Below are 13,301 nucleotides of genomic sequence, written 5' to 3' on the forward strand. Positions count from 1 at the left end.
GAAGCTTGATTGCGAAGAAAGCAGTGATATACAGTAAATGTAGGGGAGACGTGTGTGTGTGTGTGTGTGTGTGTGTGTGTGTGTGTGTGTGTAATATGGGAAGTACTTCAGTTGTTTGTATGTGAGGAGAAAGCCATAGTAGGAGAAAGATTTAAATTAGAAAGAACTAGTGAGTGATTCATCAGGGATCCTAAACAATGAGGAGAGATAAGGACCAATGTCTGTTAGATTACACATATTTAATTAAGTAGATTGCAAGATAATACTAGCATGAATTTATAATGGCTGTAAAGTTTTAATATGATTGCCCTGCTCTTGGATAAGGGAGACTTGCCTAACTGAAACTTTTTATTCAGATGATCACTGTGACCCTTTGTTTGTTTTTTGCCATCCATCTTCTCTATAGAGTAAGCACATAAGTACTTTAAGGTATGCCCGAGCACCAATGAAAAGAAGACTTAAAATATTTCAGATGCTGGGGAGGCCTTATGGTTTCATACAATCTAAGAGAGTTTTTTTAGGTTTATTTTTTTAGAGATTTAAGATCAATTCATTATCAGCTCAAAATGACCAATTGTGATCTATCCAGACTTGCAGAAATAAGATGTCCTCACATGTTTAATTTCCTGATTTTTTTTAAGCCTTGTGTGAAAACGTCAATGATATATTTTTTTTTACTTTTTTTTTTTTTTGTATTTTTCTGAAGCTGGAAATGGGGAGGCAGTCAGACAGACTCCCGCATGCGCCCGACTGGGATCCACCCGGCATGCCCACCAGGGGGCGATGCTCTGCCCCTCCTGGGCGTTGCTCTGTCGCGACCAGAGCCACTAGCGCCTGGGGCAGAGGCCAAGGAGCCATCCCCAGCGCCCGGGCCATCTTTGCTCCAATGGAGCCTTGGCTGCAGGAGGGGAAGAGAGAGACAGAGAGGAAGGAGAGGGGGAGGGGTGGAGAAGCAGATGGGCGCCTCTCCTGTGTGACCTGGCCGGAATCGAACACGGGACTTCTGCATGCCAGGCCGACGCTCTACCACTGAGCCAACCGGCCAGGGCAATGATATATTTTTTAAAAATGATTATTCCTGTAAATGTGGTATGTTGTTTCTCCATATCTGTTACCTACTCATTGATGTCATGGAATTTTCTCTCTTCAGAATCCTGTCCGAAAGATTCCTGACTCTCATGAGATAACGCTGAAGCATGGCACGAAAACAGTAAGTGCAAACATTTTGATTCTTTTCTCTCAAAACCAGGGCTCTTATGGAGAAGTGCACTAGTAAGGTAACATTTGTTTTAAGGCTAATTATACAATCAACTGATAACACAAACCCGCAGACATTAAGGAAAGATTATTTTTCAGTTCAGCCAAAACAGCCACTGGGTTTCATTTTAAATAGGGATAATTATTACTGTCAATGTTATTGTTGGCCTTAAAACCTCTTTTTCTTTGATAAAAGAATATTACAAATAAAAGGAATGAAACTCAAGTACAGTTTTCTTTTTTATAGTGTGGGAAAACTTCTCACTACTCTTAGTTTTATTTCCATATCAGTACAAAGCCCAAGTTCATTTTTTAGATGAATATTAAGATAAGAATTGAACATAAACTAGTCACTGTATTTGTCAAAGATTATATTACTTAGATTTATAGATTATATTACTATTTTTTATATTTATTTTATTTAAAGATTAGTAACAAAATTTTTGAACCTTATGATGAAATCAATTATTTTATTGTAAACCCATTAAAAAGTAGTAGTTGAATAAATGAAATCTACTTATGAATAAATGAAATAATATAATTATCTTGCTTTTTCTTTACAATTAAGCTACCTTTTTTAGTTGTCTGACATGTAAAGAAGGAAATCCATCCTATAACAGAAATAGACCTAGAAATAACACAAATAATAGAATTAATAGAAAAGGATGTTAACAGTGAGATACTCTTTAAATATTTTGTTTTTGGAAATAGTTTTTTCATGAAGAAATTTGTCAAAATGGTATTTTAATTGAAGTGAACTATTGTTCAATATTTTTAAGTGCCTTAGTTTTAATTTCTACTATGGTAAATATTGATTCATATAACTCACATAAAGAAATGCTTTTTGTGGTCCTCAAAGGATTTTAGGAGCATAAAGAATCTTGAAAGCAATGAATGTCTGAGAACTATTGCCTTAAGAAATTATTTTCATCCAATTATTGATTATATCTACTTTTAATTCAGTCAGACTGCTGATGTTTTTATTCTGAAATTGTGACAGTATTTTACCAATATTTTATTTTTAAGTATAAGGGAAATACTTATAGACTGTTAGTACTTAAAAGGAAACTTTTTTACCATTTAGTTCAGTTTTTACAACTGAGAGATCGTTCATGGGTTTCATTTGTTTCATTTAAATATTTCTATTTTTTCAAATCAAATTTTGCTTTTAAATAAATACTTAAAAACATATTCCAAGTTATTTTACACATTAAAAATCAATTGGAGCTTCTAATTGTACTGTTAGCTTAGCTATTGTTTTTTAATCCTGCCTTTGCCCGGCATGTATTTCAGCTTCTTGGAAATGTATCAGTTAGGAAGGTGACTGTTTTCTCTGGTTTTGTTTTTTGTGTTTTTTTTTTCCCCCCAACTAGTTATCATAAAGATACACACTCACAGAAGTATAAAGAATTTTAAAAAGAATCCCCATATTACTTGTCTCTGAGCCTTACCAATTGTCTAGATAAGGCCAGTCTTGCTTCCTGTATCCTTTCCATTTCTAGTAAACTGCCCCCACCTCCCACTTATCTACCTTGTGGGATTCTATAAAAGCAAATTCCAGACTTCATATGATTTCATTTGTAAATATTTCATTATGAGTCTCTTAAGAGAGAAGGTTGGTCTGTCTCTCCCTCTCTTCCTTCTCTCCCTCTCCTTTTTTTCTCAGAATCAGAACATCTTTATTACATCTATTTTTTTACAATAATTATTTAATATTATCTAATTTCATTAGTGTCCAAGTTTTTTCAATTGTCCCATACACATTTTTACTGTTAGTGTGTTCACATCAGTATCCAAATGATGTCTGGCTCTCTCTTAAGGGAGACATCATTGTTTGTTATGTCTCTTAATCTATAACAGCTCTTCTGCTTTCTCTGTTCCTCCTTGCCATTGAAGAAATATTCATTTGGTGAATATACTCACTATGGTCAACTATGTATACTATGAACTGAATGTTTTCTGTTGAGTGAGATAATATAGTGTGATTTGTACTGATTTTATGTTTATCATAGGAAGTAGGAATTGTTAAATACTGTTATAGTTTTAAACACCACTTTTACACTTCTACATTAATCTGAACGGTATGTCGACATTGGGAAGTTGTCTTAAAATATCAGCAGACTATTACTGTTTACAAATGTTTATCTGTGTGTATCAGCCTTTTCTTAATTATATGGGCCAAAATAACATCAATAACTAATGGACTTATATAAGTGCTCTGTCTTCTGGTGCTCCGGTTTTAAATTTGTGTGGTATTCTTCTCCACACCTAACCAGTGCCATGGAGCATAGCCTTGTTCCATTAAACAACATAGTTCCCAGAAAACCTGGTCCAGTGGGAACAGTTCTTCCCAAGGAATCTACTTCCAACTTTATTTTTTTTAAAGGCTCTACATTCTTAGGTTCTAAATCATGAATCACATCCACTTCTCTTTTTATTAATATAGTAACATCATGCTAATTCTGTTTTTCAACCAAAGAATTTACATCCAAGGTAAAGAGAACATTTTTAGGGAAGAGCTCCTTCTTTCCAGGTTTCTGTATGAGCGAGCATGTTCTTCCCAGTTTTCACTGAACTCCAAGTGACCCCCAGGAAGTTGGAAACTGCAGGCCCGCTACCGTGCTCTCCTCTTTCCTGGAACACACTGAGGATGCCTGCAGCTCATTATGTGTCTGGAGGGGGCATTTTAAATTCTGGGATTTATTTTAATAATTTAGTGGTAGAAACTAATGAGTAGTTGGTAATAGGCAATTCTTTTTAAAAACTAGCATTATCATTATAAAATGGCACGTTTGTAAAATGATGAATTGTAACAGGTTGTCAAATAGAAATGCTCAGATATGAGAGCTAAATAAATTCACTAAAATATTTTACGATCTGTCATTAATATTAGGTGAATTTCCTAAAAATAATTATTTAAGGTGACTATGATGAGTCATTTAGCCATATGCACAAGATCATTTCTACTTTGTCCTACTTTGTTAAATAGATTTCCTAACATTCCCATTGGCGTTACTCATTTTGGTATTTTTAGACTCATGTGTTCTTCATTTAGTGCTAAATTATCATGAAAGATTCCCTCAAAATTGTTTATTAAAAAAAGCTGAATTGTTTGTGAGATTTGTACTAATGCAACTTAGTTTATCATATGTCATTGCAATGGTAACTATTCTGGGTACGTGGTAGATAAATTGGGAGAAAGCTGACAATTAGAGAAATTTAAATGTTTTTCTTTTTATTCTCTGAAGAGGAATTATAATACTGGAATCAACTAATAAAGAAGGTGCTGTCCGTTCTCACTTTTCAGAAGTATCAACAGTGTTTGGTCTGTGCTTCCAATGCCTATAAGATAGGGAGTGGGTTCAGGAAGGAAGCGGGGGTTATAATAGACTGTAAGTAGCTTTTCTCCAATGATTTTTTTTTTTAAACCAGGTTTCTGCATTGGGTCTGGATCCCTCAGGTGCTCGCTTGGTGACTGGAGGATACGACTATGATGTCAAGTTTTGGGATTTTGCTGGAATGGACGCTTCTTTTAAGGCATTCCGATCCCTCCAACCCTGTGAATGGTATGTGTTGCTCAACCTCATGCTTTCGCATCTGAAGACAGAGTGCTGCTGTCATTTGAATTCCATGTGTAGAATTTCATCTATAATGTTTGCACCAAAATTCAGTCAGTTTATATGGCTGAATACTACCTTCATTATTCACATGAAACTAAAATGTACCTTAATTTCTTTCATTTCGTTTCATTAGCCTATGTTTTATGACACTGTCTTTTGAGTTTTAAAAAATATATTTTTATTTAGAAGTTGTCAACCTTGCCTAATTTATTTTTAAAACCCTGCAGTAAATCCTATGTAGTATGATGTCTGCGTATGAGACCCATTAAGCAGTCCCCAGGTGCTAGTCTGTGTTGCGCTGTGCAGGGGTGGTCAGCTAGTGTGTCAGAAAGGGCTTCGCACACTGCTTCTGCTGCCAACCTCTTAGCTCTATTTTAACCGTATTTGATCTATTAGCATATTGGCTATAAGAAATAGATTTTATTTTATAGAGATAGAGAGAGAGTCAGAGAGAGGGATAGATAGGGACAGACAGACAGAAACAGAGAGAGATGAGAAGCATCAATCATCAGTTTTTCGTTTCAACACCTTAGTTGTTCATTGATTGCTTTCTCATATGTGCCTTGACCACGGGCCTTCAGCAGACCGAGTGACCCCTTGCTTGAGCCAGTGACCTTGGGTCCAAGATGGTGAGCTTTGCTCAAACCAGATGAGCCCGCGCTCAAGCTGGCGACCTCGGGGTCTCGAACCTGGGTCCTCCGCATCTCAGTCCGACGCTCTATCCACTGCACCACTGCCTGGTCAGGCTAAAAAAATAGATTTTTATTGGTCAAACTGGAGTCTTGTTAACTTGCACAATGTATGTCGGAATTGGACTCTTTGATGACAGAGAGATTCAGGAGAAATGGGTTAGCTAAAATGACGTCAACCCGATTTCCTCTATTTGCATGAGTGGGGTATAAGAGTCTAGTTTTACCTTTAATCTAAACTCTTAGGGATGATGTTCTTTTGCTAAATGTAATATCCACCTGTAAACTCTAGATTCCATCAGCTCCATGGAAATAGTTTCTGTCTCTGGGTTGCTGGTGGTTGCTTCGCTTCTATTATTTATCAAAGCGGTGTTTGGAGCATCCAAAAGTTTAGAGCTGAACTTTTTTTAAGTCTGCAGAATGGGTCATCTGAATTGTTTTTTCTTACTTGCTAATAAATGCTTAAGTAGCAAATATCTGCCTGTTGATCAGAATTGGGTCTGAGACTTCAACTTTGTTTGGCAACTACAGTTGTTTTGCAAATAACCATTTTGACTAAAGTGGCTCTGGTCACTTTTCTACAAATCATATTGATTTGTAAATTTTGAAGTCAAAACTCTTAAGCTCTCTAGAAAATACTTGAGAATTTCCTAAATGAACATAGCAGATCTATAATCAATTGGAAAAAGAAAAATAAATTTTTGAAAAAACTGAGTATCTCCACTGATGACTGGATTTAAAATACCTCTTATTATTTAAAGTAATAACATGTTATCTTGAGTTAGTGTGATGACCTTTTCAATGTACTTACAATATGTTGTTAATCCCTTCACCCCACATGACAGTCTCTTGATTCATATAGGGATGTGTTCTCCTTCTGCCTTTGCAGCTGTAAGCTGACTTATTCAAAACTGTCTAAATAATATGACTACTTTTTATGACAGAAGTTTTCTTTGATCAATGTGTGCTTTATACCTATTTATATATTCATCTGTATAGTTCACTTTTTACTGTGAAAAATTTCAAACATAGAGAAAAGTAGGATTACTCTAATAGCCATCTGCCCTTTACCTAGATTTAAGTTACAAACATTTTCCTGTATTTGCTTCACTTATTTTGTAATTTTTTAAGTATTTCAAAGTAAAAGCTGTAAATTTTACTTTGAAATATTTCATTGTGTGTCTTTAAAAAATATAGACGCTTTCCTAATTGGACAGATATATGCCCCCCCAAAAAAAAGAAAGAAAAGAAACTAGACTACCTAAGTGTAAGACATGAAAATAAAAAAATTCTAGAAGAAAACATAGGCAGTAATATCTCAGACATTTCTTGTAGCAATATCTTTTCTGATAAACCTTAGGCAAGGGAAACAAAAGATGAAATAAACAAACAGGACTACATCATACTAGAAGGTCTTTGCACAGCAAGGGAAACCATCAACCAGATGAAAAGACAACCTACTAAGTGGTAGAACATATTTGCCGGTGATACATCTGATAAGGGTTAATATCCAAAATTTATAGTTTATTTATTAATTATTTTTTTATAAATAAATTTTTATTAATTTTAATGGGGTGACATCAATAAATCAGGGTATATATATTCAAAGAAAACATGTCCAGGTTATCTTGTCATTCAATTATGTTGCATACCCATCACCCAAAGTCAGATTGTCCTCCGTCACCTTCTATCTAGTTTTCTTTGTGCCCCTCCCCCTCCCCCTTCCCCTCTCCCTTCTTCTCTCCCTCCCCCAGTAACCACCACACTTTTGTTCATGTCTCTTAGTCTTGTTTTTATGTCCCACCAGTGTATGGAATCATGCAGTTCTTGTTTTTTTCTGATTTACTTATTTCACTCCGTATAATGTTATCAAGATTCCACCATTTTGTTGTAAATGATCCGACGTCATCATTTCTTATGGCTGAGTAGTATTCCATAGTGTATATGTGCCACATCTTCTTTATCCAGTCTTCTATTGAAGGGCTTTTCGGTTGTTTCCATGTCTTGGCCACTGTGAACAATGCTGCAATGAACATGGAGCTACATGTGTCTTTATGTATCAATGTTTCTGAGTTTTTGGGGTATATACGCAGTAGAGGGATTGCTGGGTCATAAGGTAGTTCTATTTTCAGTTTTTTGAGGAACCACCATACTTTCTTCCATAATGGTTTTACTACTTTACATTCCCATCAACAGTGCATGAGGGTTCCTTTTTCTCCAGCCTCTCCAACATTACCTGTCTTGTTAATAATAGCTAATCTAACAGGTGTTATTATGAGGTGGTATCTCATTGCAGTTTTAATCTGCATTTCTCTAATAACTAATGAAGAGCATCTTTTCATATATCTGTTGGCCATTTGTATTTTTTCCTGGGAGAAGTGTCTGTCCATGTCCTCTTCCCATTTTTTTATTGGATTGTTTGTTTGTTTGTTGTTGAGTTTTATGAGTTCTTTATATATTTTGGATATTAGGCCCTTATCTGAGCTGTTGTTTGGAAATATCATTTCCATTTAGTTGGCTGTCTGTTTATTTTGTTGTCAGTTTCTCTTGCTGAGCAAAAACTTCTTAGTCTGATGTAGTCCCATTCATTTATTTTTGCCTTCACTTCTCTTGCCTTTGGAGTCAAATTCATAAAATGTTCTTTTTTTTTTTTTTTCATTTTTCTGAAGCTGGAAACAGGGAGAGACAGTCAGACAGACTCCCGCATGCGCCTGACCAGGATCCACCCGGCACGCCCACCAGGGGCGACGCTCTGCTCACCAGGGGGCGATGCTCTGCCCCTCCGGGCGTCGCCATGTTGCGACCAGAGCTACTCTAGCGCCTGAGGCAGCGGCCACAGAGCCATCCCCAGCGCCCGGGCCATCTTTGCTCCAATGGAGCCTTGGCTGCAGGAGGGGAAGAGAGAGACAGAGAGGAAGGCGCGGCGGAGGGGTGGAGAAGCAAATGGGCGCTTCTCCTGTGTGCCCTGGCCGGGAATCGAACCCGGGTCCTCCGCACGCTAGGCCGACGCTCTACCGCTGAGCCAACCGGCCAGGGCCATAAAATGTTCTTTAAAACCCAGGTCCATGAGTTTAGTACCTATGTCTTCTTCTATGTACTTTATTGTTTCAGGTCTTATATTTAGGTCTTTGATCCATTTTGGATTAATTTTGGTACAAGGGGACAAACTGTAGTCGATTTTCATTCTTTTGCATGTGGCTTTCCAGTTTTCCCAGCACCATTTATTGAAGAGGCTTTCTTTTCTCCATTGTGTGTTGTTGGCCCCTTTATCAAAGATTATTTGACCATATATATGTGGTTTTATTTCTGGACTTTTTATTCTGTTCCATTGGTCGGAGTGTCTATTTTTCTGCTAATACTATGTCGTTTTGATTGTCGTGGCTCTATAATATAGTGTGAAGTCAGGTATTGTAATGCCCCCAGCTTCATTCTTTTTCTTTAGAATTGCTTTGACTATTTGGGGTTTTTTATAGTTCTATATAAATCTGATGATTTTTTGTTCCATTTCTTTAAAAAATGTCATTGGAATTTTGATGGGAATTGCATTAAATTTGTATATTGCTTTGGGTAATATGGCCATTTTGATTATATTTATTCTTCCTATCCAGGAACAAGGAATATTCTTCCATCTCATTGTATCTTTTTTGATTTCCCTTAACAATGCTTTGTAGTTTTCATTATATAGGTCCTTTACATTCTTTGTTATATTTATTCCTAGGTATTTTATTTTTTTGTTGCAATCGTGAAGGGGATTATTTTTTTGAGTTCGTTCTCAAATGTTTCATTGTTGGCATATAGAAGGGCTATGGACTTTTGTATGTTAATTTTGTAATATCCAAAATTTATAAAGAACTCATACAACTCAGCACCAAAATAACAAACAATCCAATTAAAAAATGGGCAGAGAACCTAATAGACACTTTTCCAAAGAGGAGATACAGATGGGCCAATGGAGATATGAGAAGATGCTCAATGTCACTAATCATCAAGAAATGCAAATTAAAATAATAAAATATCATTTCATACCTGTCAGAGTGGCTGTCATTAATAAATCAACAAGCAGGTGTTGATGAGGATGTGGAGAAAAGGAAACCCTTATGCACTGTTGGTGGGAATACAGATTGGTGAAACCAGAAACACGAATTTGAAGGAATCTATGACCCCTGTGTTCACGGCAGTGCTATTTACAATATCTGAGATTTGGAAACAGCCCAAGTGCCTATCAGTGGATAAGTGGATAAAAAAGGTACATTTACACAATGGAATACTACTTGGCTATAAAAAAGTAGGAAATGTTACCTTTTGTGACAGCATAGATGGATTTGGAGAGAATTATGCTAAATGAAAATAAGCCAGTCAAAGAAAGATGAATACCATATGATTTCACTTATATGTGGAATATAATAAACAAAATAAACTAACAAAATAGAAACAGACTCATAGATACAGAGAACAGACTGACAGATGTCAGAGGGGAGAGAGGTTGGAGGGGCTAGGCGAAATAGATGATGGGATTAAGCAAAAATAAAAACAAGAGAGCCTCCTAGACACAGACAACAGTGTGGTGATTACTGGAGGGGGTGGGGCAGGTAGAAGACGGTAAGGGGGGGTAATGGTGATAGGAGAAGGTTTGACTCTGGGTGATGAACACACAATACAATATACAGATGATATGGAATTGTACACTTGAAATCTAAATAATTTTATTAAACAAGATCACATTCAATAAAAATAAATATAAAAATATAGACATTTTTCTATATAAACATAGTTTATTGTTACTTCTAACAAAAATATGTAGAAATCTTTAATATTCTAGTAACCAATCCATATTTAAATTTTCTCATTTGCCCACAAAATATGTTTTTATGCTAGTTTGTCAAAAATGGATCCAATTGTAATACACATCACAATTATTTTGTACCTCTCTTACATACCTTTTAATCTAGAACAGTGTCTCCTTCCTACCACTTCTTTCCCATGACTTTGTTAGACAGGTCCAATTGTCCTCTGTAAGGTTTTTCCTCCCTGGTTTTCTGATTGCTTCCTAATGGTATCATTTAACTGTTTTTCTCCAGTGTTTCCTATAGAAGATCCAAAGGCTTATCATTCATACTTTATCACATCAGGTGGCATATATGGTCTAGTAGTTGTTGCCACTATTAGTGACTAGCAATTAAAGTGATTTCTGAATCAAGCTGGTAACATCTGATTCCTCTATTACAAAGTTAATATTATTCAATATATACTTGAAATAGGCAAGAACTTTGTGAGGAGATAGTTTGGTATAATGTGAATATCCAGGTCTTGTCATTTCTTCACTTACTAATTTAGTATCCACTGATTATTTGCCCTTAAATCAGTTATTTCAACGAGGGTTGCAGGTTGATTTTCTAATTTTATTATTTCATCTATGTTTGTTTGCTGGCATTTTTCTAAAAGAACTGTCCCTCAGTAATGAATATGATTTGGTTATCCTGAAGTACAGTTTGTACAGAAAAAGCATGATAAATGCTTAATTACTTCCCTTTAATTTCCCATTTTTAGCTTAAGGGTTAGTGGTGATAAACGAGTTCTTGCTCTTATTTGTGGTGATGGCATTTTATTGTTTGTTTGTTTTGGATTTTTCTTTTTTTTGTATCAGTATTTATGATATTAAAATTTTGTTTGGTTTTTTTTTTTTTTTTGTATTTTTCTGAAGCTGGAAACAGGGAGGCAGTCAGACAGACTCCCGCATGCGCCGGACTGGGATCCACCCGGCACACTCACCAGGGGGCGATGCTCTTCCCATCCAGAGCGTTGCTCTGTCGTGACCAGAGCCACTCTAGCACCTGGGGCAGAGGCCAAGCAGCCATCCCCAGCGCCCGGGCCATCTTTTGCTCCAATGGAGCCGTGGCTGTGGGAGGGGAAGAGAGAGACAGAGAGGAAGGAGAGGGGGAGGGGTGGAGAGGCAGATGGGCACCTCTCCTGTGTGCCCTGGCCGGGAATCGAACCCAGGACCTCCGCACGCCAGGCCGATGCTCTACCACTGAGCCAACCGGCCAGGGCCTGTGATATTAAAATTTTTATGTGTTTCAGTCAATTGCAGTCATTGTTCTTTTTGATGTTTAAATTTGTCCCAGATTTGGCCAGTGGGAGTCCCTGATTGCTATGTAGTTTCGATAGGACCTCATTAGTCTTTAAAAGCTTACTTATTTTCTGGCATGACATGATGTGTAGGCTTCCTGGTACATTCCTTTCCAAGTCTTGGAGTCAGCATGTCCTGTGGAAACCTGCTTTTTTTTTGTTTGTTTCTTTTAAATGGAAATGGTATTTAGAGACCAAATCTGGGTGTTAAATGTGCTCATTGATACTGGGGTAATATTGGTTCCTGATGTTTTCAGTGGAAAGACATGGAAAATATAGATATGTGTATTTAAATAACAAGATCATATTGATACTTTCATTTCAAAATTTTAGAAAACTTTTAATTTTAGAATTTTTTTTAATTTTTAATTTTATTTTTTTGTATTTTTCCGAAGCTGGAAACGGGGAGGCAGTCAGACAGACTCCCCGCATGTGCCTGACCGGGATCCACCTGGCACACCCACCAGGGGGCGATGCTCTGCCCATCCGGGGCGTTGCTCTGTCGCGACCAGAGCCATTCTAGCGCCTGAGGCAGAGGCCACAGAGCCATCCCCAGCGCCTGGGCCAATTTTGCTCCAATGGAGCTTTGGCTGCGGGAGGGGAAGAGAGAGACAGAGAGGAAGGAGAGGGGGAGGGGTGGAGAAGCAGATGGGCGCCTCTCCTGTGTGACCTGGCCGGAATCGAACCCGGGACTTCCACATGCCAGGCCGACTATCTACCACTGAGCCAACTGGCCAGGGCTAGAATATTTTTTAATTTACAGAAAGCTGCAAAGATAGCCCAGAAATCAGGTGTGCCTCTAACCCAGTTTCTTTTCTCTTTAACATCTTACATTATCATGGTACATTTGTGACAATTAAACCGATTTTGGTACATTACTGTAAATAAACTTCAAACTTTATTTGGATTTTACTTTTTTTTGGTTACATTAGTGTCTCTTCCGAGATACCACATTACATTTAGTCTTCATGTTACTTTCTCAGTCTTCCCTTGTTTCTCATGACTGACAGTTTTGAGGTGTTGTGGTAGGTATTTTGTAGAATATTCCATGATTTTTATTTATTTTTAATTTTTTTGGTGAGAGAGAGAGAAAAAGAAAGAGACAGAAAGGAAGGGAGAGATGAGAAGCCTCAACTCGTAGTTGTGGCACTTTAATTGTTTATTGATTACTTCTCATACAGGGGGGCTCCAGCTTTGACAGGGGGGCTCCAGCTGAGCCAGTGACACCTTGCATTAAGTCATGACTGTGGAGTCATGACTATGATCCTATGATCAAGCTGATGACTCCACGCTCAAGCTGGTGAGCCTGCGCTCAAGCTGGAGACCTCGGGGTTTTGAACCGGATCCTCTGCATTCCAGGTCAACATTCTAGCCACTGTGCCACTGCTGGTCAGGTTTCTTTGATTTGCTTTTCTTAAATTATGTTTTTTATCACAGTTAGACTGGAGCTGTGGGTTTTGGGGCTGAATTTGGATGGAGTTGAAGTGCCCTTCATACATATCATGTGTATATAGTATCAAGTTTTAAAGTTTTTTTTACTGTAAAGTTACTTTTTCCCTCCCCTTTCCATATGCTAATATTTTGGAAGCAAGTTAATAAATGCTGCTCA

General features: G+C 37.2%; 1 protein-coding gene across 1 annotated transcript in view; it reads left to right on the forward strand.

Moving 5' to 3' along the window:
- WDR70 (WD repeat domain 70) overlaps positions 1 to 13,301 on the forward strand; it is a 306,182-nt gene that overhangs the window by 50,716 nt on the left and 242,165 nt on the right. Inside the window, exons 6-7 of the mRNA XM_066239985.1 lie at positions 1,151 to 1,210; positions 4,690 to 4,823. Of these exons, the coding sequence (XP_066096082.1) occupies positions 1,151 to 1,210; positions 4,690 to 4,823 (194 nt within the window). The remainder of the gene's footprint in view (positions 1 to 1,150; positions 1,211 to 4,689; positions 4,824 to 13,301) is intronic.

Source organism: Saccopteryx bilineata, chromosome 1, assembly GCF_036850765.1.
Source record: "Saccopteryx bilineata isolate mSacBil1 chromosome 1, mSacBil1_pri_phased_curated, whole genome shotgun sequence".
Classification (NCBI taxonomy): domain Eukaryota; kingdom Metazoa; phylum Chordata; class Mammalia; order Chiroptera; family Emballonuridae; genus Saccopteryx; species Saccopteryx bilineata.